Source organism: Pristiophorus japonicus, chromosome 9 (assembly GCF_044704955.1).
Source record: "Pristiophorus japonicus isolate sPriJap1 chromosome 9, sPriJap1.hap1, whole genome shotgun sequence".
In the NCBI taxonomy this organism is placed as follows: domain Eukaryota; kingdom Metazoa; phylum Chordata; class Chondrichthyes; family Pristiophoridae; genus Pristiophorus; species Pristiophorus japonicus.
The window spans coordinates 13,126,264-13,151,204 of NC_091985.1; the positions used below are offsets into that span (position 1 = coordinate 13,126,264).

General features: G+C 48.2%; 1 protein-coding gene across 1 annotated transcript in view; it reads right to left on the reverse strand.

The window, feature by feature from the left end:
- The window catches only part of cd109 (CD109 molecule), a 222,920-nt gene extending 200,545 nt beyond the window's left edge, over nucleotides 1-22,375 (reverse strand). The window contains exons 1-4 of the mRNA XM_070889012.1: nucleotides 22,299-22,375; nucleotides 19,397-19,557; nucleotides 14,702-14,730; nucleotides 12,988-13,212 (exon numbers count right to left, since the gene is read on the reverse strand). Of these exons, the coding sequence (XP_070745113.1) occupies nucleotides 12,988-13,212; nucleotides 14,702-14,730; nucleotides 19,397-19,557; nucleotides 22,299-22,375 (492 nt within the window). The remainder of the gene's footprint in view (nucleotides 1-12,987; nucleotides 13,213-14,701; nucleotides 14,731-19,396; nucleotides 19,558-22,298) is intronic.
- Between the last annotated feature and the right edge of the window lie 2,566 nt (nucleotides 22,376-24,941).

The following is a 24,941-nucleotide window of genomic DNA, read 5'->3' on the forward strand; positions in this document are numbered from 1 at the left end:
CAGGCCTCCGAGTCCCTTAACTCAAAGTCTGCCGAGGGGGGCTAATCAAGTAGCTCCATGCTGGCGTTGCGGAGGGAATCACAGGGCTCACCAGTGCCACTTTAAAGACTATGTATGCAAAGGCTGCAGCACAAAGGGCCACCTCCAATGAATGTGTAAGAGAAATATGACTCACTGTGTTGATGAAGAGTCTGCAGATGGCCATGAATCCAGCGTGGATTATGAAACGATAGGCAAAGAGGCAGCTCAGCCCCACGACGAGGTATATAGCATGTTTACCTGCACCACCAAGTGTTCCCCGCTGAAGATGGAAGTCACGATAGATAGCGTTCCAGTCTTCATGGAAGTGGACACGGGGGCGAGCCAGTCAGTAATGAATCAAGGAGCCTTTGAGAGACTATGGTTCAATCAAGCTGAACGACCCAAGTAGCTCCCGGTTCAGGCAAAGCTGCGCACCTACACCGATGAAATTATCCCAGTCGTTGGTAGTGCGAATGTAAAGGTACTCCATGATGGTGCGGTGCACAAGTTACCTCTGTGGATTGTTGCAGGTGATGGATCAACGCTGCTCAGCAGAACGTGGATGGAGAAGATCCATTGGAAGTGGGAAGACTTCATCCCTCCAGCGATCGACGTCCTCCGCGCTCAGAGGCAAAGCAAGCCCTCACTTGAGGGTGGACCCGGCACCAGAGAGCAGACCAGCACAGCACACGAGGCACAGACCGCTCAGCACGACTGCGTGGAGATGATCCAGCTGAGGCGATCCGAATGCACCTTCCACGCTCCAGTGGCAGGACTCCAGAGGAAGAAAATTGGATCCAAAAGCTGGAAAGTCCTTACTCTACAGTATGAAACCACACGAGGCACATTCTGGGAACAAGATCAGTCTGTGACCTTAACTCTTTATTTACAGGACTCCAAAGACGATGACCTTGCGTGGGACCTCCCTTTTTATACCTGTGTGATCAGGTAACGAGTGTCTCCCACAAGTTCACCCCTTGTGGTCAAGGTTTGCATCTAGGTTGAGTGTATACAGTAATACAGTGGTGTTACATAGTGGTTAAATACATGACATCACCTCCCTCCCACCCCCAAAGTCTTATTGGGATCATAGGTTTAGTCTTTCAGGTGGTCTACGCTCCCTCGTGGAGCACCGCAGTTTGGGCTCTGGTTGTTGGACACTGACGTGAGTGTCTGTCACCTGTGGTGATTCCGGCCTGTCCGGGCTGACCACAGGGACTGTGCATTCTTCTGATTGCTCTTGTTGCTCGTTCACTGGCGGTGTTGTGAGCTCCATCTCATGGTCTTCTTCAGGTTCCTCCGTGTCGATGCTGAACCGTTTTTTTACTTGGTCCAGATGCTTACGGCATATCTGACCATTGTTGAGTTTTACCACGATGACCCTATTCCCCTCTTTGTCAATTACAGTGCCCTCAAGCCATTTGGGCCCCATGGCGTGATTGAGGATGAATACAGGATAATTTATTTCTATACATCTCCCTCTCGAATTATGGTCATGGTACTCGTTTTGTGACTTGCGCTTGCCCTCAACTATGTCGGTCAGGACTGGGTGAATGAGGGACAACCGAGTTTTGAGTGTCTATTTCATTAGTAGCTCTGCGGGCGGGACCCCCGTGAGCGAGTGCGGTCGGGATCTATAGGCCAGCAGGAGATGCGATAGGCGGCATTGTAGGGAGGGTCCTTGAACCCTGAGCATACCTTGCTTAATGATTCAGACCGCACGTTCCACCTGGCCATTGGAGGCCGGCTTGAACGGCGCAGTCCTGACGTGGTTGATGTCATTGCCCGGCATAAACTCTCGGAATTCGTAGCTTGTGAAACATGGGCCATTATCACTAACCAGGATGTCCGGCAAGCCGTGGGTTGCAAAGATCGCACGTAGGCTTTCCACGGTGGTGGATGACGTGCATGAATTCAGAATGATGCACTCGATCCATTTCGAGTATGCATCTACCACAATAAGGAACATCTTTCCCATGAATGGGCCCGCATAGTCAACATGAATGCGTGACCATGGCCTGGTGGGCCAGGGCCACGGGCTGAGCGGGGCCTCCCTGGGGGCATTACCCAGCTGGGCACACGTCATGCACCTGCAAACACAGTGTTCCAGGTCTGAATCAATTCCCGCCACCAAACGTGCGACTGGGCAATGGCCTTCATCAGCACAATGCCTGGGTGCTCGCTGTGGAGTTCCCTGATGAATGCCTCCCTGCCCTTCTGGGGCATAAGTACCCGGCTGCCCCAGAGTAGGCAGTCGGCTTGGATGGAGAGCTCATCCATCCGTCTGTGGAACGGTCTGACCTCCTCAGGGCATGCTCCGTGTGCGGGCGCCCAATCCCCAGTCAGGACACATTTCTTAATCAGGGATAGGAGGGGATCTCTGTTTGTCCAGATTTTGATCTGTGCTGTCAAAGGCATCGACAGCCATGACCATCTCGGCGCTTTGCTCCGCTGCCCCCTCAGTGGTGGCCAGTGGAAGCCTGCTGAGCGCGTTAGCGCAATTTTCAGTACCGGGCCGGTGCCGGATGGAGTAGTCATAGGCAGCCAGCGTGAGAGCCCATCGCTGTATGCGGGCTGATGCGCTGGCATTGATAGCCTTGCTGTCTGACAACAGGGATGTTAATGGCTTGTGGTCCGTCTCTAATTCAAACTTCCTACCAAAGAGGTACTGATGAATTTTTTTAACACCATAGACACATGCAAGCGCTTCCTTCTCAACCATCCCATCTCCCCGTTCTGCTTGAGAGAGCGACCTGGAGGCATAAGCCACAGGTTGTAGTTTGACCCTCAGCATTGCCCTGCTGTAACATGCACCCAACCCCATAGGACGATGCATCACATGTCAGAACCAATTTTTTTCAGGAGTCTTACAGGGTCAACAACTTGTTTGAACAGAGTAGGTTTCGCGCCTGATCAAAGCCCATTCCTGACAGTCCCCCCAAAACCAATCGCAATCCTTACACAGGAGCACGTGTAGCGACTCGAACAACGTGCTCAAGTTCAGCAGAAAGTTCCCGAAATAGTTCAACAGTTCCACGAATGAACGCAGCTCCGATGTGTTGCAGGGCCTGGGTGCTCGTCGAATCGCCTCTGTTTTGGATTCGGTGGGCCGAATCCTATCTGCAGCAACCCTCCTGCCCAGAAACTCAACCTCAGGAGCTAAAAACACACAATTAGACTTCTTGAGTCGCAGGCCTACCCGATCCAGTCAGCGTAGCACCTCCTCCAGGTTGTGGAGGTGTTCCTCGATGTCTCGACCTGTGATGAGGATGTCGTCCTGAAATACGATCGTTCCAGGAATGGATTTAAGCAGGCTTTCCATGTTTCGTTAAAAAATCGCAGCCGCTGATCAAATGCCAAACGGGCACCTGTTATAAACGAACAGTCCCTTGTGCATGGTGATGGTGGTCAGTGGTTTAGATTTGTCGGCCAGTTCCTGGGTCATATAGGCTGAAGTGAGGTCCAACTTGGTGAACAGCTTGCCGCCTGCCAGCGTGGCGAAGAGGTCCTCCGCTCTCGGGAGCGGGTATTGATCTTGTAGGGACACCCGATTGATGGTGGCCTTGTAGTCACCACAGATCCTGACAGAGCCATCCGCTTTTAGAACGGGAACGATAGGGCTCACCCAGTCGCTGAATTCAACAGGCGAGATGATGCCCTCTCTCAACAGCCGGTCTAATTTTCTCTCGATCTTTTCCTGCATCACATACGGCACTGCTCTGGCTTTGTGGTGCACTGGCCTGACGTCCGGGGTGATGTGTATCACTACTTTGGTGCCTTTGAAAGTCCCGACGCCAGGTTGGAATAGTGAATCAAATTGTTGTAGGACTTGTGAGCACGAACTTTGCTCCACAGATGACATTGCGTGAACATCTCCCCATTTCCAGTTCATCTCGGCTAACCAGCTCCTCCCCAACATTGCACTGCCTAGCACCGGAATGATTTCTTTAGTGTTAAGTCCGTAAATGTGTCTCAATACGTGCTAATTTGGGTAATAGGATAACAGCTGCCTGGGGAGTGTCTGACTGCCCCTGCCTGCCTGCGGGGCTCTGAGTCGCATTGATTATGTTGACTCCCTGATCCATCGCCGCGTTAGAGGCAGAATTGCGCGCGTATATTATTTTCGTCTCTTCTTCCGCCGCCATGAAAGTTTGAGCTATCAACGCCGCCGCTTCCAAGTTCAAATCCTTGGTCTCAATTAACTTGTGGAAAATTCCCGCATGACCGATGCCCTCGATAAAGAAATCCATTAGCAGTTCCCCCCTGCAGGCGTCTGTGAACTTACAGAGACTGGCCAAACGTCGGAGGTCTGTTACGAAGTCCCGTATGCTCTGGCCTTCCCAATGTCGGTGGGTGTAAAACCTATGTCGAGCCATATGTATGCTACTCGCCGGTTTGAGGTGCTCCCTGATCAATTTGCTAAGTTCTTCAAAGGTTTTGTCCGCCGGCTTTTCGGGTGCTAGTAAGTCCTTCATGAGCGCGTAAGTCTTTGGTCCACAGCTGGTCAAAAGATGAGCCCTTCGCTTGTCGGCCGCTGCATCCCCCAGACATTCTTTCGTAACGAAGCTTTGCTGAAGCCTCTCGACAAAATCGTCCCAGTCTTCCCCAACACAGTACCGTTCCTCTGTGCTACCGGTGGCCATTCTCGTGGGTCGTGAATTCCCGTTTCTCGTCGCCAATGTAAAGTCCTTACTCTACAGTATGAAACCACACGAGGCACATTCTGGGGACAAGGTCACTCTGTGACCTTAACTCTTTATTTACAGGACTCCAAAGACGATGACCCTGCGTGGGACCTCCCATTTTATACCTGTGTGATCAGGTAAGGAGTGTCTCCCACAAGTTCACCCCTTGTGGTCAAGGTGTGCATCTAGGTTGAGTGTATACAGTAATACAGTGGTGTTACATGGTGGTTACATACATGACAAAGGCCACTTCCCAGCTTCGGTGGCAGAACCCAGGGAGAAGAGGATCACCGCAGTCGACATCGTGGATGGAGGAAAGATGGCGTCCAAACCACGAGGTGAGGTGCTGAAGAAAAAGATGGCCACGACCAGACCACGAGGTGCAGCGCTGATGGAGCAACAAGTTGCACCAAACGGAGAAGAGAATTGGGGTAAAGCAAGCAAGGCTCTCTTAAAGGAAGCCTGCAACCCACTACAATTAAAGGGACAGTTCCACACACTCAAGCAATGTAATAGTAACTGTAAGTTCGAGACAAAATGTGTAACTGATGATCAGAGTTGTGTACATGCAATAAGCAATCAAAAGTCATGCGATCATGTAAAATGTGAAGTGATGATCAAAGCTGTGTCCATTCAATAAGCAAGCAAAAGTCACGCGATCATGTAAAATGTGTAATTGATGATCTGAATTGTGTACATGCAACCAGTGAGGAAGAATTGCACAATTGTGATCGGAATTACAGAATATCCATCATGAGTAATGAAAAGTTGTGCGATGTAGGATTTCAACTGCACGCAGCCAATGCAGCGGGCAGACACCCATCGGGAGCACACAGGTCCAGCGAGCTACCCAATGGTGTAGCCTGCATCCCGGGGACCAGAGTCATGCACCATGGAGTGTGGCCACAAGCGGCCAACACACACGAGCCACAGAGCAAGCGACCTCAGCAGAGCAACGGCACCATGCCCCTGATCGGCTCCACCTCTCAGGCACCCGATGGCACCAACCGCCGCAAGCCTGAAAGAGCAAACTGCGCTAAGGCGCAGTCCGCAGACCCCATCGCCACCAAGGCCATACCCAGAAACGAAGGGTCACCCGCTACAATTCCCCCCAAAGGGGACCGGGACCAGCCAGGATCCCAACCAAACAACACCAAGGCAAGTGAGTCAGCAGCTCCCTGTGCACTGCTAGGCGACAGCTCCTCATGGAACAGCAGCGACCCAGGGCGCAAAGAAAGGACATTGAGGTCACAGTCATCTGTGAACCTGCCCGGCGCTAGGAAGCACGGCAACAGATCCAAGAGAAGGCAACTTGAGCCATCCGGGTTCCCACTGCCGGCACTGGGCACTGCACCACCACCAAACTGCAGGGATACCATCCAGCAGTTCTAGAATTAGTTTGTCCTTATGAATTGGTCACTGCATCGATAATGTGTCTCACCAGTCTAATGTACTTGCCTCACAACGGAACCACAAATGTAATGCAACCTTGTTCTTCTGAACTTTAATGTATATGAATGCAATGAGCCTCTGGCATAATGTATATGTGCAGTGGGTGGAGAGAATGGAGTGGTCAGGGACACACATAAACAGCAACCACCAGCACTCTACTGCACCAACCACTCACCCAAGATTGAAACGACCTGCCAAGGGTCAATCAGATAGAGTCCAGATAGAGCTAAGCCCAGAGCACAATCAATGCAGAGGTGATTTGCACTAAAGGCTACTGTTGGTACTATCACAAGGTGTGCCACCAGAGGGCACAGCAGTGGGAGACTTGTAGGTTACCTGTACAGGTGTGCCTGGCCTAGTATAAAAGGCAGGCCACCAGGTGTGATCCGCACTCTGGAGTTAGCAAATAAAGGACTAAGGTCACTACAGTTCCAGTACAACACATTGCCTCGTGGAGTCATTATTAGAGCATCTAAGGGCTCAACACACTTCTTTAAGAAAAACATCCTAATGCACTTCACAGGAGCATTTATCAAACAAAATTTGACACTGAGTCAAAGATGGAGATATTGGGCAGATAGGTTTTAAGGAGTATCTTAAAGGAGGAAAGAGAGGTAGAGAGGTGGCGAGGTTTAGGGAAGGAATTTTAGAGCTTAGCACCTCAGCAGCTGAAGGCACGGCCACCATTGGTGGAGCAATTAAAATCAGAGATGCTCAAGAAGCCAGAATTGGACGAGCGCAGAGATCTCAGGGGAGGTGCGGTGGAGCTGGAGGAGGTTACAATTTCTATAATATTGAACAGTTATGATGAAATAACTTTTAGTGATCTCCCTTCCACTTGTGAAAGGCTGCTTGTTTCCATTGATGACTATTCAGGGAGCGTTCAGGCAGTTTTATAAGCAGTCGAGAGGGTACAGAGGGGATTTACAAGGATGTTGTCAAGACTGGAGAATTTTAACTATGAGGAAAGATTGAGGTTGTTTTCTTCAGAATGGAGGTGTATAAAATTATGAGGGGCCTAGATAGAGTAGATAGGAAGGATCTATTTCCCTTAGCAGAGAGGTCAATAAACAGGGGACATAGATTTAAAGTAATTGGTAGAAATTGAACATAAGAACATAAGAAATAGGAGCAGGAGTAGGCCATTTGGCCCCTCGAGCCTGCTCCGCCATTTAATAACATCATGGCTGATCTGATCATGGACTCAGCTCCACTTCCCCATAACCCTATACTCCTTATCGCTCAAAAATCTGTCTATCTCTGCCTTAAATGTATTCAATGACCCAGCCTCCACAGCTCTCTGGGGCAGAGAATTCCATAGATTTACAACCCTCTGAGAGAAGAAATTTCTTCTCATCTAAGTTTTAAATGGGCAGCCCCTTATTCTGAGACTATGTCCCCTCGATTTAGTTTTCCCTATGAGTGGAAATATCCTCTCTGATCCAACTTGTCGAGCCCTCTCATTGTTTTATATGTTTCGATAAGATCGCCTCTCATTCTTCTGAACTCCAATGAGTATAGGTCCAACCTACTCAAATTGTCCTCATAAGTCAACCCCCTCATCTCCAGAATCAACCTAGTCAACCTTCTCTGAACAGCCTCCAATGCAAGTATATTCTTCCTTAAATAATAGACCAAAACTGTACGCAGCACTCCAGGTGTGGTCTCACCAATACCCTGTACAGTTGTAGCAGGACTTCTCTGCTTTTATACTCTATCCCCCTTGCAATAAAGGCCAACATTCCATTTGCCTTCCTGATTACTTGCTGTAATTTGAATTGGAACTGATTGGCGCAGGTTCCGGCCAAAAATGGCAATTGGGCTCCTATTTAGGTGGCAGGACCCCGATTTCCATATTTAAAAAGGGGTTTATCGCCAATGTTCCCTCTTATTGTTTTTTTCCATGTGCGGCACATTCGAATTTCTGCACATGCGGGACCTCCAGACCACTGCTAGCGGGAATGTTGTTTATTGCCTGAAACAGGCGGGTGCTGTAGACACCTGCCATTAGGTCCCCCCCTTTCAAAATGGCAGGAGCAACATCGCCGTTGTTAATGAGGCAACTGACCCCATTTTTGAGGCTGTTAATGCCAGACAAAGGGAGTCAAAATTGACCTGAGAGAGAGAGAGAGAGAGAGAGAGAGCGAGGCAGGCGTGCTGGTATAATTAAGAAAAGGTAGTAAAACTAATGCAAAGACACAATGCAAGGAATCCATTGGAACTGGCCAAATTCATAGCAGAAAGTAAAAGCAGCAGCCATCATATGTTTTTATCCCAGCTCAAGCCAGCACACACACACAATTCTAAATTTTATACACTCCCAATCTCAGCCGCACTGACAGAGAGAAGTGTATAGCAAAGCCAGGAACCACCCCTAATAACGAGAGGTGAAATCAGGGAGCGTTTGCACTTGGCTGTGGCTCAGTGGGTCATACCCTCGTCTCTGAGTCAGAAGGTTGTGGGTTCAGGTTCCACTCCAAAGACTTGAGCACAAAAATCTAGGCTGACACTCCAGTGCAGTGCTGAGGGAGTGCCGTACTGTTGGAGGTGCCGTCTTTCCGATGAGACCTGAAACCGAGGCCCTGTCTCAGGTGTACGTAAAAGGTCTCATGGCGATATTTCAAAGAAGAGCAGGTGAGTTCTCCCTGGCATCCTGGCCAATATTTATCCCTCAATCAACATCACTAAATACTAATTATCTGGTCATTATCACGTTGTTGTTGTGGGAGCTTGCTGTGCGCAGATTTTCTTCATTACACTTCAGAAGTACTTAATTGGCTGTAAAACACCGAGGGGCGTCCTGAGGTCATGAAAGGCGCTATATAAATACAAGTTCTTTCTCTCTTTAGCCGCTATCCTCGTCGCCAATGCTATCAATATCCAATGTTGCCCCGGTGACAGGATCTCATTTGAGGATAATGTGTGAAAGCAAGCCTTCCATTATTACATCCCTCACAAACGTGTCAAGAGGCTTCGCATACAAATGAACTGCCTTTGAAACCCAGTGATTGTTGTTATGTAGGCAGCCAATCTCCACATGGCAGGACCCCACAAGCAGCCGCGAGATAGAATCAGGTCTTCTTTAGTGGCGACTGTTTGGTTGAGGGTTATACATTGGCCAAGGGGCTGGGCTGTCTCTTCTACGAAAAGTGCCATGGGTTTCTCAACACCCCCTCTGCGCCACAAGACTGGGTAAACAAGCTCAGCGGGGTGACTGGGCTCAAAGATGGCACGCTGGTTGCCACGGAGAGCAAAGGCTCCAGTAAACAAACCCTGGCAAGAAACAGCTTTCAGCGTTTGTTTGTGCAAGTGTCTGAATAATCTCATAGCACAGGATAGTTGGGACAAAGAGGTCTATTCAGCTGACAGCATTGTGAGTGGGAGGAATATACAACACCCATCCCAGTTCACAGTCTCAGGTGGCTTACCCTCCAAGCTACAAATCTTAAATTCCCTATTCAGTTTCACTGAGTGCACGCACGCATATGCCACGTTGAAGTGTTGCAGCCGGTGAGCTTTGCTTGGTAATGCTCTGCGCTACCCCTGAATCGCAGGATCGTTTCTGAATTTTAAAAATAAAATGCAGAAAGACTAAGGGTCAGAAGGGATGTCGGGTGGAATTTTATTCAACAATAGCAACTCGCATTTATACAGCGCATTTAACGTAGTAAAATGTCCCCAAGTTGTTTCACAGGACCGTCATAGGGCAAGATTTGACACCGAGCCACATAAGGAGAAATTAGGACAGGTGACCAAAAGCTTGGTCAATGAAGTAAAGAAAGACTTGCATTTCTATAGCCCCTTTCACAACCACCGGACGTCTCAAAGCACTTTACAGCCAATGAAGTACTTTTGAAGTGCAGTCACTGTTGTAATGTGGGAAGCCAATTTGCACACAGCAAGCTCCCACAAACAGCAATGTGATAATGACCAGATTATCTGTTATTGTTATGTTGATTGAGGGATAATAAAAGGTAGGTTTAGAGGGGTGTCTTAAAGGAGGAAAGAGAGAGAGAGAGGCAGAGAGATTTAGGGAGGGAGTTCCAGAGTTTGGGCCTAGGCAACAGAAGGAGTGATGAAAATCGGAGACACTACCCAAAGAAAGGTTTCTGAAGGAAGCAACATGAATATGTTAAAGAGACACTATTCTTTAACATATTCATGTTAATATGAATATTAACGTGCTTTTGGTAACATTAGCTTACAAACATTTAAAACTTTCCTTTGTTTGCTATTTTAATGTTGATTACTTCCCTCTTGGCGTTCTGAACCGGAGGTTCCCGGCAGAATCAAATGTTTAGAGCCCAGGGATACTTTTGCGCTCCAAGTCATCGCCCTGAACGGGACGAGACGCAATTTCTAGCCCAAAGCATCTGAAATCATGCAACTTCCTGCTACCTGCTGCTTTTCCGGCTTCAATGATTAGGGCTTTGTCCTGTAGGATTAACTGCAGCCAACTTGAGAAGATTCTACTATTCCCAATAACAAGACTAGCTTGTAGAATCATAGAATGATACAGCACAGAAGGAGGCTATTCGGCCCATCATGCCTGTGCCAGCTCTTTGAGAGTGCTGTCCAGTTAGTCCCACGCCCCCCTGCTCTTTCTCCATTGCTCAAATTCTGCCCTCCTGAACGCCCCTGATTATAATCGCTCAACCATTGGTGGCTGTGCCTTCTGTTGCCTGGGCCTCAAGCTCTGGAATTCCCTGCCTAAACCTCTCCGCCTCTCTACCTCTCTTTCCTCCTTCAAGACACTCCTTAAAACTTACCTCTTTGACCAAGCTTTTGGTCGCCTACGTAAACTAGAGGTGTTCTAAAACTCAGCTGCCCATGTCCTAACTCACACCAAGTTCCGCTCACCCATTACCCCTGTGCTCGCTGACCTACATTAGCTCCCGGTTAAGCATCGCCTCAATTTCAAAATTCTCATCCTTATTTTTAAATCCCTCCATGGCTTTGCCCTCCCTATCTCTGTAATCTCCTCCAGCCCCACAACCCCCCCCGAGATGTCTGCGCTCCTCTAATTCTGCCCTCTTTCAAGACGCTCCTTCAAACCTGCCCCTTTGACCAAGCATTTGGTCCCCTGGGCTAAGTTCTACTTGTGCGGCTCAGTGTCAAATCTTTTATCTCATAATACTCCTGTAAAGTGCTTTGGGACGTTTCACTATATTAAAGGTGCTATATAAATACAAGTTGTTGTTGTTATCCTTATCGTTACTAATGCCAGAGAAATATCATCACAGTCCAGGTGGTCCACTTCAAAGTATCACACTTTATTGCATTTGTAAAACCATCTGAAAAAACACAAAAGCCAGTCATTGGCCTGGAGCCTGAAACTTACAAACAATTGAAATTGACCTCACGAGTTTACATGTAGCGACTATTAGGTGCTGGGTGCCCGCGGGGGGTGGGGGGTTATTTGAGCAGTGGACTTGAAGAGCCCTGCGTTGTCACCAGCCAAACTTCGCAATGGTACTCTAGACCGCAGGCCCTACACGAGCAAATCCACAGGGGATCTTCTAGGAACAAAGGAACAGGAGGAGGCCATTCAGCCCATCCAGCTCGTTGCGTCATTCAATGAGATCCTGGCTGATCTGTATCTTAACTCCACCTACCCTCCTTGGCTCTGTAATCCTAAATACCCTAGCCCAACAAAAATCTATCAATCCCAGTTTTAACATTTTTTAATTGACCCACCCCCACCCCGGCCTCAACAGCTTTTTGGGAGAGAGAGTCCCAGATTTCCACTATCATCTGTGTGAAGAAGTGCCTCCTGACATCACCCCATAACAACCTAACTCTCATTTTTAGGTTTTGCTCCCTTGCACTGGACTCCAGCCCCACCCCGCATCACCCCCACAACCAAAGGACATCGTTTCTCTCTATCTACCCTATCAATTGCTTTAATAATCTGAAACACCTCAATTAGATCACCCCTTAATCTTCTTAACTCAAGGGAATGCAAGCCTAGTCTATGCAACCTGTCCTTATAAGTTAACCCATTTAGCCCCGGTGTCATTCTGCTAGTTTAAACTAAGCAGATTAAAATATCAATCCTATGATCAGGTTACGTGTGTGAAGATGAATGTCACTATCAGTCACATCTTGGCTAATAGCTGTATTTCTGGAAAAATAAGGGGGCAAAGGATACAACCTTCTACCACATAATAAGACCATAAGAAATAGGAGCTGGAGTAGGCCATCATGGCTGATCTTCTGGACTGGTTTCGATCACCTTAATGGGTCGCAGAGGAATTTCCTAGATTTCTTTTTCCCAAATTGGCCTGGGTTTTCTATCTGTTTTTTTCCCTCTCCCAGGAGATCACATGGTTTGGGATAGGGTGGAGAGTATATGTTGTGATACACAAGGTATCGCAATTGTGTGGGACAGGCTCGATGGACCAGAGGGTCTTCACCTGTCCGTCATTGTTCGTATGTTCTACCTCAACACATTCCTGCACGATCTCTATATCTCTTGATTCCCTTAGTTCCCAAAAATGTATCTCTCTCTGTCCTGAATATACTCAATGACTGAGCATCCACAGTTCCCCGTGTTCTGTATGTAACTATGTAATACTTGCCACCAGAGGGCGCAACTGTTGGAGTCTTAAGGGTCACCTGCACACATGTGCAGGGCTAGTACAAAAGGTTGTCTGCCATGTTGTTTAGGCACTCTGGAGTTGTAATAAAGAAGACTAAGGTCACACTAAGTTTAGCTCACAGTACGCAGCCTCGTGGAGTTCTTCGATACGTAACACCCCGGAGTAGAACATTCCAAAGATTCACCACTCTTTGAGTGAAGAAATAAGAATTCTTAAGTAGTACTTACACGAATGGTGACATTTATTTGGCCCAGGTATGGTTTGAGATCGGGGTAGATGCAGATGATTCGAATTCTCACTGTCTGTCCCGGTTTGTACATTGCCTTGTCTGTCTGGATCAGGGTGGAGACCCTGTCTGCAATAACCTCCATGGAGGAGCTGTTGGAAAACAGCAACGTTTCCTCTGCGTACCCTTGCACCACCAGTTCATAGTGGCTTTCTGGCAAGCCTTCCTAGAGGTTGGGAGAGAGAACCAAAAGCGTGACGTCAAAAAAAACTGTTCCTACTCTGAAAAAAATGGAAGAATTACACATTGAGAACCATGCCTTGCCCCACCATCCCTACTGTCATTGAATCACTTTTGCCTTCCACCCGATCACAGACTTTTACCCTTTTGTTCTTTCCTCCCTCTCCTTGTCCCACTTTCCCTGCCTCTGTACTTGCTTAAAACCTGTTACATCTCTGACGTTTGCTAGTTCTGATGAAAGTTCATCGACCTGAAACATTAGCTCTGTTTCTCTCTCCACAGCTGCTGCCCGACCCGCTGAGTATTCCAGCTTTTTCTGGGGGGGAGGGGGGGGGCGGTTTCAGATTTCCAGCATCTGTAGTATTTTGCTTTCGTGTGAAGAAATGGATAGGTTTACTGAGGCCTCGTCTCCCATCAGTGCGAGCTTCCTATATCACTGACGGCGGGACAGGTGCATTGCTACGGGTAACGTCTACGAAAATCTATCCTATAGCGTCCCCCATGTCTGATAGTTATCTCACTAACAAACAAAAGTTCAAAGAAAATTTTTAAAAATGATTTTTAATGACCCTATGATATATCTCTCGGGTTGCTCGCACCTTAGGAAGGATTATTGGCCGTGGAGGGAGTGCAGCGTAGGTTTACAGAATGATACCCGCACTCCAAGGGTTAAATTATGAAGAGAGATTACACAAATTAGGGTTGTATTCCCTAGAACTTAGGTTTCAAGATATTAATGGGAACAGATAGGATAGATGGAGAGAAACTATTTTCACTGGTTGGGGATTCTAAGACGAGGGGGGCACAGTCTAAAAATTAGAGCCAGACCTTTCATAAGAACATAAGAACATAAGAAGTAGGAGCAGGAGTAGGCCATATGGCTCCTCGAGCCTGCTCCGCCATTTAATAAGACCATGGCTGATCTGATCATGGACTCAGCTCCACTTCCCTACCTGCTCCCCATAACCCCTTAATCCCTTATCGGTTAAGAAACTGTCTATTTCTATCTTAAATTTATTCAATGTGCCAGTTCCACAGCTCTCTGAGGCAGCAAATTCCACAGATTTACAACCCTCAGGAGTGAAATTAGGAAACACATCTAAAAACAAAGGGTGTAGAAGTTTGTAACTCTCTTCCGCAAACGGCTAGATCAGTTGTTAATTTTAAATCGGAGATTAATAGCTTTTTGTTTACCAAAGATATTAAGGGATCTGGGCCAAAGGAGGGTATATGGAGTTAGGTCGCAGATCAGCCATGATCTCACTGAATGGCAGAACAGGTTCGAGGGGCTGAATGGCCTCCTCCTGTTCCTATGCTCCGATGTTACAGTGTCCTGGAGATCAACCTTTAATCCCTGGAGACTCCAGGGCAATTCTGAAGGATTGTCAGCAGCCAGTGTATGGGATCGATGTGTTATCAACCCCTGTACTGAAGCTAATCCTACATATCCTTCAATTCCATGATACAATACTTACTGTGGGGAGGACCAGTCTTCCGATAGTACCTGAAAGGAACCACACAGGAAATAATTTCCATGAATAAGCTGTAGTGAAAACTATTGAAAAATCAAAGAATGTAAAGAATTAAATCTATTATTTTGTTTCTTTAACAGTCAGGGAAACTGTCTGGGAAGAGTTACTAGACCCGATATTGTTTTTTATTAGTTCATGTGATGTGGGCGTCGCTGACAAGGCCGGCATTTATTGCCCATCCCTAATTGCCTTGAGAAGATGGTGGTGAGCCGCCTTCTTGAACCGCTGCAGTCCGTGTGGTGAAGGTGCTCCCACAGTGCTGTTAGGGAGGAAGTTCCAGGATTTTGACCCAGAACAGTGATATATTTCCAAGTCAGGATGCTGGGTGACTTGGAGGGACACTTGGAGGTGGTGGTGTTCCCATACGCCCGCTGCCTTGCATAATGCATCCACAACATCTCGATTTTAAAATTCTCGTCCTTGTTTTCAATTACCTCCATGGCCTCTCCCTTCCCTACCTCTGTAATCTCCTCCAGCCTGACAACTCTCTGAGCTCTCTGCCTCCAATCTGTGCACAGCAAGGTCCCAAAACAGCAATGTGACAATGACCAGATAATCTGTTTTAGTGATGTTGATTGAGGGATAAATATTGACCAGGACAACGTGGATAACTCCCCTGCTCTCCTTCGAAACAGTGGCCGTGGGATCTTTCACGTCCACCTGAGAGAGCAGACGGAGCCTGGGTTTAATATCTCACCCGAAAGACGGCACCTGCAACAGTGCAGCGCTCCCTCAGTATAGTGCCCGACTGGACTCTAGGCGTGGGACTTGACCCCGCTGAATCAAGACTGAGACAAGAAAAGATGGTGTGCTGACTCACTGCACCGCCCGTTTCCAAAGGAGGAGAGGGTGCTCAGATTTTGGGGAGTGGAGACCAGGAAATGCTTGTACAAAGGAAAAATATCAGATTATAGATGTGCTTTACAGTGGCTCGCAGAAGGGTGCTCCAATTACACCTGTACATTTCCCTGGAAAAAGCAGCGCCAGCAACAGGGAGGTGATCGGACTATGTATTTCGTAAAACTTGATCCCTCCAGCGGCCATGCCCAATGACATCCAACCATTCAGACAATGCCCTGGCTTTGTTTGCTTTTGGAACCTTCTCACAGTAGCAACACATTAAGCCTGTGCCCTTAATACAGTCAGGCCAACCAAAAAAAACACACAGAAGCGAATTAAGCCATTCCTGTCCAGCGGCATGGTCAGTTTTCAAGGTAACAAAAGCTTAAGGGGCCAGAGTTAGATAACTCAGCTGTTGGTTGGGAAAAAGAGCCTACCTATTAAATATTCTTCAGAATTAAACTGAACTAGTCCTTGGGGGGAGGGGTGTGGGGGGGGGGCGGCGGTTGTGGAATCATACACGGAATTTTGGAAACATTAGCCTTTTTTTGTTGTTCAAAGAATTAGTCAGCCTAGGGTTCATATTTGCCCATAAATAAGATATTCAATCCAGTCACAAACTTGAGAAGCCTCATTCTCTGTGTCCTTATTTCAAAAGGATATTATGTTGGACTATTTTTCAATTAGTTTCAATGTGATCTTTTACATCAACAGATTAGATGAGTCAATTAAATTCTAAGCTGGCATCAAGTTTCTTGTTACCTTTAAAAAAAAATGACCACAGTTTGATATTTCTCTGATCTACGTAATTTCATTTAAAGATGCTACAGTTTCACCCGAGTCTGATCTGGAAAACTTTCCGTGCTCAAATAGAACTTGGGGGGCAAAGCATGCTGGGTGTACACGGCATGGAAACGTACCAAGGTTGCCATTGTCATGTGAAGGGAGACAGCGCTGATACTGAGCACCAATTCTCTCTCACTACAGGATTGCAGAAAGGTGGCGCACAAAATGTTCAATGACCCGACCAGACCAGGCAAGGTAACACACCAGTTACTCTCACTTTTCTTTCTTGGCCAACCTGTGTATCAGCACCGTCTTCAAACTCGAAAAGTAACAACGACATAAGAACATAAGAAATAGGAGCAGGAGTAGGCCATATGGCCCCTCGAGCCTGCTCCGCCATTTAGTACGATCATGGTTGATTCGATCATGGACTCAGGTCCACGTACCCGCCCGCTCCCCATAGTCCCTTATTTCCTTAAGAAACTGTCTATCTCAGTCTTAAATTTAGCTTCCACCAGATTCCACAGCTCTCTGAGGCAGCGAATTCCACAGATTTACAACCCTCTGAGAGAAGAAATTCCTACTCATTTCAGTTTTAAATGGACGGCCCCTTATTCTAAGATAATGCCCTCTAGTTCTAATCTCCCCCATCTGTAAAAACATCCTGTCTGCATCCACCTTGTCAAGCCCCTTCATAATCTGAAAGGTTTCGATAAACTCAACACTCATTAACAACTTGTATTTATATAGCGCCTTTAACGGGGGAAAACATACCGAGGCGCTTCACAGGAGCATTATCAAACAAAATTTGACACCGAGCCACATGAGCTTTTAGGGCAGATGACCAAAAACTTGGTCAAAAAGATAGTTTTAAAGGAGCATCTTAAAGGAGGACAGAGAGGTAGAAAGGTGGTGAGGTTTAGGGAGGGAATTCCTGAGCTTCGGGCCTAGGCAACAGAAGGCATGGCCACCAATGGACCAATTAAAGCAGCTGTACAACTCCCCTTTCACACGGACTCTGGTTAAGGAGGGGGCACTACTTTGAGATCTTGCAGCACTGTTGTCCACCTCCCCTAACAGTAATTACATGCATGCACACCCTTTATATCCCTTTCCCTACTTCGAGAGGGCGATACCACCTCACCTCTGCCTTCAGGTCACAACTGCCACACGTTCAATTGCTCACCTTCACCTAACTTACTCATTTTTTTGTTATTCGTTCCTGGGATGTGGGCGTCGCTGGCCAGGCCAACATTTATTGCCCATCCCTAATTGCCCTTGCCTTGGTAAAATGTAACATCCCCATCGACACCTGGGAGTTCCGGACCAAAGACAGCCCTAAATGGAGGAGGAGCATCCGGGAGGGCGCCGAACACCTCGAGTCTCGTCGCCAAGAGCGTGCAGAAAGCAAGCGCAGGCAGCGGAAGGAGCGTGCGGCAAACCAGACTCCCCACCCACTCTTTCTTTCAACCACTGTGACAGAGACTGTAATTCCACGTATTGGACTGTTCAGTCACCTGAGAACTCATTTTTAGAGTGGAAGCAAGTCTTCCTCGATTTCGAGGGACTGCCTGTGATGATGATGAATTTGCTGCAGTCCGTGCGGTGAAGGTGTTCCCACATTGCTGTTAGGGAGGGAGTTCCAGGATTCTGACCCAGCGACGTTGAAAGAACGGCCGATATATTTCCAAGTGTGTGTGTGACTTGGAGGGGAACTTGGGAGGTGATGGTGTTCACATGCGTCTGTTGTCCTGAAACGTGGACCTGCAACGCCTCAAATCCCTCCATGGCCTGCCTCACCCCTCCATATCTCTGTAACCTCCTCCAGTCCCACAACCCTCCGCGCTCTCTGCCTTTGCAGCCAACTTGCACACAGCAAGTCCCACAAACAGCAATGTGACAATGACCAGATGTTGGGGTAAAATTGTAGTCGGAGGCTTCCTTCGGACGAACGTTTCGACCCGAATAAAATTTACAAAAAATACCTGGTGGTCCTGGAGGAACGTAGGATTTCGGTCGGAGGCCTTCATTCGCTGTGCAGCTTATGTGAACATGTCTTCTAGATACGTGAACATATCTTGGAATCATGTGGGCCCAGACCACCAATCACTATGCAGTATTCTCATTAATAAAAATGGGGGCTATATTTTTACTATCAATGAGAAAACTCCCTAAAACATCGAATCACTGCACAATAAATTAAAAAAACACCTCACATATTTAAAATTAATTGAAATTGAATGTTAAAGAAAAGAAAAATGTTTTTTTGAAAAATGTTTTAATGTGTTTTAATAGGATTAAAAATAAGCTTACCTTAACGGACCAGGTTTTTAATATAAAAATGAGTGATTAAATGTAATTTTTCTATGTTTTAAAACTCTTATGCTGATAAGAGTAGGCTATATGGCTGCTTTTACCAGACGTAAGAGTTTGAAGGACACTCGCTGGGCAAGAGTTGGGCAAATAGCCCAATCTCTGCCCCGCGGATGTCCTTCCTGCGGGGATGCATTGGAACTGTCAGAAGACATTTGGAAAGATCGCAAAATCGGCACCTGCGCATCGCACCCAGAGAGCCGGCTTTTGCGAGGCCTCGCCGGGAACCGTGCGCGCTTCGTACACACCCAGTCAGGCTGCAATCTGCGGCCGAAAATGTTTTAATGATGTTGATCGAGGGATAAATATTGGCCAGGACACCGGGGAGAGCTCCCCTGCTCTCTCTCGAAACAGTGACCGTGGGATATTTTACGTCCACCTGAGAGAGCAGACGTGGCCTCGGTTTAACGTCCCATCCGACAGGTGGCACCTCCAGAGTGTCGAGCTAGATGTTTTGTGCTGTGGAGTGGGACAGGAACCCGCGACCGTCTGACTCAGAGGCGAGAGTGCTACCCACTGAGCTTACCCGTTCATAAAAAATGTAAACCTCTGCCGTACCTCAGCTGGTAGTGCATCACAGGGCAGAGCAGAAGGGACATTTATCGTTTGTTTAACCCTGATTCATCCATGTTACCTTACCTGGGTGGAAGGTGCCTTCAGCACGCCTCGGGTTCTGCCCGTCCTTGCTGATCTGCGCTGTTATTCTCAGAGGGGATTGGCTGCCCTGCAGCGGACATACTGTGAATGTCATATTCAATCTGGGGGAAAGTCTCCTTGGTGCCGTGATAATGTAGCTCGGTCTAAAATATATAAAGAAAGAAACACGGTTACCCACTTAATTCCACGCATTTCGATTGGCGCTCGTTATTTTCCCCACCCAGCCTGCTGGGATAGGCATGGCCTGGTTATCTTCAGACTAGGCTTTTATTCCCTTGACTGCAGAAGATTAAGGGTTGATCTGATTGAGGTGTTTAAGATGATTAAAGTTGTTGATGGGGTCGCTAAGAGAGAAACTGTTTCTTCTGGTTCCAGAACAAAGGGTCATAACTGTTATGTCTGTAATGCACTTATGAATGACTCCACGAGGCAATGTGTTGTACTCAAACTGTAGTGACCTTGGTCCTTTATTCGTAACTCCAGAGTGAGGCACAAGCATGGTGAGCAGCCTTTTATACTGGGCCCTGCACACTTATGCAGGTGACCCTTCAGGTCTCCCACCGCAGTGCCCTCTGGTGGACAGCCTCTGTCACAGGGGCAGGAAAGCCCGGTCTCCACCAGTTGCACCCTTTAGTGGTGCCAGCATAGTATATACACAGTGTAAACCTTATTGACAGTACATCAGGTAACAAGTCTCCATCTTATGCAACCACACAGTGACTACACAGAGAGTATATCTATAGTCTGCAAATATAACAATAACCTTAAAATTAGAGCTAGGACGTTCAGGGGTGATGTCAGGAATCATTTCTTCACACAAAGGGTAGCGGAAATCTGGAACTCTCTTCCCCCAAAAAAACTGTTGAGGCTGGGGATCAATTGAAAATTTCAAAACCGAGATATTTTTGTTAGGCAAAGGGTATTAAGGGTTACGGAACCAAGGCGGGTACATGGAGTTAAGGTACAGATCAGCCATGATCTCATTGAATGGCTCTCCAAGCTGGAAGGGCTGAATGGCCTACTCCCAGATGGAGATGGAGCATTGTTTCGGAGAATTTAGCCTGTGATCAAAAGGTGACCAGAATATATCCATTTACACACATGCACATAGATTCACGCACACAGAGATATCATAGGCAGTCCTTCGGAATCGAGGAAGACTTGCTTCCACTCGTAGAATGAGTCCTTAGGTGGCCGAACAGTCCAATACGAGAGCCACAGTCCCTGCCACAGGCGGGACAGGTAGTCGTTGAGTGTAGGGAAGGGTGGGAACAGGTTTGCCGCACGTTCTTTCCACTGCCTGCTCTCGGCGATGAGACTTGGTGCTCAGCGCCCTCCTGGATGCACTTCCTCCACTTAGGGCAGTCTTTGACCAGGGACTTCCAGGTATCAGTGGGGATGTTGCATTTTATCAGGGAGGCTTTGAGGGTGTCCTTGTAACGTTTCCTCTGCCCACCTTTGGCTCGTTTGCCATGAAGGAGTTCCAAGTAGAGCGCCTGGGAGTCTTGTGTCTGGCATGTGAACAATGTGGCCTGCCCAGCGGAGCTGATCAAGTGTGACCAGTGCTTCAATGCTGGGGATGTTAGCCTGGTCAAGGACACATTAGTGTCCCAACATTAGTGTCCTCGACCAGGCCAACATCCCCAGCATTCAAGCACAGAGATATACACACACAGAAATGTATACTTATAACAAAGATCAATCATATATATATTACGCAAGCATGCAAAATCTCACATTCCTTAATCATGTGGATAATTCCATAAACTGCCTTTCTCTACGACTATACATGTAACATTTATATATTTCGTTTGTTTCAAAAGTTGTTAAAATGTTTTGCAATATCCAATTTGGTATATTATACAGCTACATCTATGCATGCAGAAAGATGCACAAGAGGTACGGTTAGAACATTTTTAAAAACACTACTTTCTAAAGACAGGGAAAGATGTGAGTGTGATCCCTTTGCGTAGATAACAGTTACACATCTCGTCAATTTAAGCAGTATTTGAATTTGTTTCTGGAATCTCATATTGCACATTACAGTGAATTAACAGCCCCTATAGACAGGTATTTAGACACAGGGTTAATTGTAGAATCACAGAATAGTACAGTACAGAAGGAGGCCATTCGGCCCATCGAGTCTGCACCGGCTCTTTCGAAGAACAATCCAGATAGCCTCACTGCCCCCCACTCTTTCCCCATATCCCGGCAATTTTTTCTCCTTCAAGTATTTATCCAATTCCCTTTTGAAGGCTACTATTGAATCTGTATCCACCGCCCAATCAAGCAGTGAATTCCAAATCCTAACCACTCGTTGTGTAAAAACGTTTTTCCTCATGTCGCCTCTGGTTCTTTTCCCAATCACCTTAAATCTGTGTCCTCTGGTTATCCCCCCCTTCAGCCATCGCAAATATTCTCATTATTTACTCTATCTAAAATCGTAATGATTTTGAACACCTCTACCAAATCTCCTTCTGAGCCTTCTCTGCTCCAAGAAGAACAATCCCAGCTTCCCCAGTCTATCCACGTAACTGCAATCCCTCATCCCTGGAACCATTCTAGTCAATCTCTGTGTATTCTCTCCAAAGATCTCAGGAACAGTACCAAGTGACCTTTGAGTCTCCAACACATCTGGAATAGGTAGAAGTTAATAAACATTCACACTGACAGCAGAATTCGCAATCTGAAAACAGCAGGCATTTTAACAGAATAGAATTTCCAAAGGCTATTGAAAAAGATTCCAGAGACAGACCCCGTCCTCATTCTCAGCCTGGCTGAAGAGGTGGATGGAATTATTTTGAAACGATTAATTGGATACAAGTACATTTTTGAAAAGCAACATTATTTATTACAAACAGCGGCAGTTTAAGCGGGGACTTACCCGGAGGTGGTGCAGGTGGAGAGGAGACTGAGCAGCAGCTGGACTGCGACTGACAGTGTGCGGGTCAGCGGTGTCATGGTGCAGGTGAGCTATGTTCCTCTCAGTGCCACAGTATCTATCGATGCCACAGTCTGCCGTACAGGCTGTCCCACTTTGTGGAAAAATCTCCCTCTGCAGCACACCCCCTCACTGGCACAGTCACTCTCTCTCTGATAGTCTCTCGCTCTCTACCTCCACTGCAGTCTCTCTCTCTCTCTCTCTGTGGCACACACTCTCTGGAACTATCACTTTCTGCCCGAGGGCGCTCTCACCCTCGCTCTCGCTCTCTATGACCCTCTCTCTCTATGGCACTCTCTCTCTCTCTATCACTCTCTCTTTCTCTCTATCACTCTCATTCTCTCTATCTGTCTGTCTCTCTCTCTCTCCCTCCCTCTCCCTCTGTTGCAGCCTCTCCCTGTCCAGACTGTGCATCAAGAAGTCACTGAGCTAAGTGCACAGCTCCAGTTGTGAGAGCTCCCTGCGTGCCACCGTGCTCGGTCTCGCCCCCTCCCTCCCCTTCCCGCCCCCTCCACTCCCCTCTCCCCTCCTCACCCCTCCCCCCCTCCGCTCCTCCCCTCCCCTCCTCACCCCTTCCCACCCCACCCCTCCCCTTCCCACTCCTCCCCTCTCTCCCTCTCCCCACCCCTCCTCACCCCACCCCTCCCCTCACCTTCCCATGCCTTCCCTCAACCCCTCTCCCCACCCCTCCCTTCCCCACCCCTCCCTTCTCCCCCTCTCCCCACCCCTCCTCACCCCACCCCTCCCCTCACCTTCCCATGCCTTCCCTCAACCCCTCTCCCCACCTCTCCCTTCCCCACCCCTCCCTCTCATCCTCTCCCCACCCCTCCCCTCCTCACCCCTCTCCTCTCCCCACCCCTCCCCTCTCCCCACCCCTCCCCTCTCATCCACTCCCCTCTCCTCCTCATCCCTCCCTTCCCCTCTCCACCCTCCCCTCCGCACCCCTCCCCTCTCCCCACCCCTCCCTCTCATCCTCTCCCCACCCCTCCCCTCCTCACCCCTCCCCTCTCCTCCTCATCCCTCCCTTCCCCTCCCCACCCTCCCCTCCGCACCCCTCCCCTCTCCTACTCTCCCCACCCCTCCTCTCCCCATCCCTCCCCTCCTCACCCCTCCCTACCCTCCTCTCCCCACTCCTCCCCTCCCCTCCCCAGGCCACACCTCTCCACCCCACCCCTCCCCTCCCCCTATCCCCTCCCCTCCCCTCCCTGTGCCACCCCTCACCACCCCTCCCTCCTCTCCTCTCCACATCCCTTCCCCATCTCTCCCCACCCCTCCCCTCTCCCCCTCTCCTCCCCACCCCGATCATTATCCAGGAAGTGAATCTGAACACAGAACTTAGGGCTGGATTTTTCGGCTTTTATGTTTTCGGGGCGCTAATGGCGACGGGGCGGGAAAGTTAGCGGCCGGGAATAGTTTGGGTTTTGGTCATTAAGTTTGGGCATCTGAGCCCTGCGTCAGGGGGCACAGCTCTAAGGGAGGCGTTGTACAACTCTCGTGGCGCAAGGATGGGTAAAGAGTCAGCCGGGCAACGCTCCGAGAGACACCTCGGGCTGAACAAAAACCTAAAAAAAAAATCAAAACTTTCCCAAAACATTGCCCACGCCACCACAACACAAATCGCTAAAAATATTAAAAGAAAAAACAATCACACTTGCCTTAGGAGTCCATTAACTACCTCTCTTCCGCCGCCGGGATGGTTGGACCGCTCTGATTTCCCAGGTGGTCATTGCGGGCGCACTTCCGGGCGGACGGGTCGGGCACGAGCTCAAACTCCCGCTGGCGCTGCACCCAGGGGCGTTGCACACCCTGCACAGCTCTTCCCGCCGGTGCCGCTCCGCGCCGCCCCAAAACCGGAACCCGAGGATCGCGGCAGGACGCTGGAGGCTCACCGCCTGCCCAGAAGCTGTCACTGCCACCATTGCCACCGCTCCGAGGCGAAACCTGGAGTACAGAAAACCGGAAAATCCAGCCTTAATATACAGTCTATCTTTCTCAACACAACTTTGGAAATATGAGTCGGCACAGATCTAGGTATCCTTAAAAAGGCACCATTGTGACAAATATATTCAGTCTCCAAGCTTTCTTTTCTGTATAAAGTTCAATAATTGTTTTGAGGTATTGAGAGTGTTCAAATTGTCTGCCTCATTTTTTTACATTGCAGTAATGACCACTCTTCAACACGTACTTCATTGGCTGTCAAGTACTTTGGGAGATCCTGGGGCCGTGAAACATAAGAACATAAGAAATAGGAGCAGGAGTAGGCCATACGGCCCCTCAAGCCTGCTCCGCCATTCAATAAGATCATGGCTGATCCGATCATGGACTCAGCTCCACTTCCCCGCCCGCTCCCCATAACCCCTTATCCACTTATCGTTTAAGAAACTGTCTATTTCTGTCTTAAATTTATTCAATGTCCCAGCTTCCACAGCTCTCTGAGGCAGCGAATTCCACAGATCCACAACCCTCTGAGAGAAGAAATTTCTCCTCATCTCAGTTTTAAGTGGGCGGCCCCTTATTCTAAGATCACGTCCCCCTAGTTCTAGGTGCTATATAAATGCAGGCTCTTTCTATTTTGCGATTGATGTT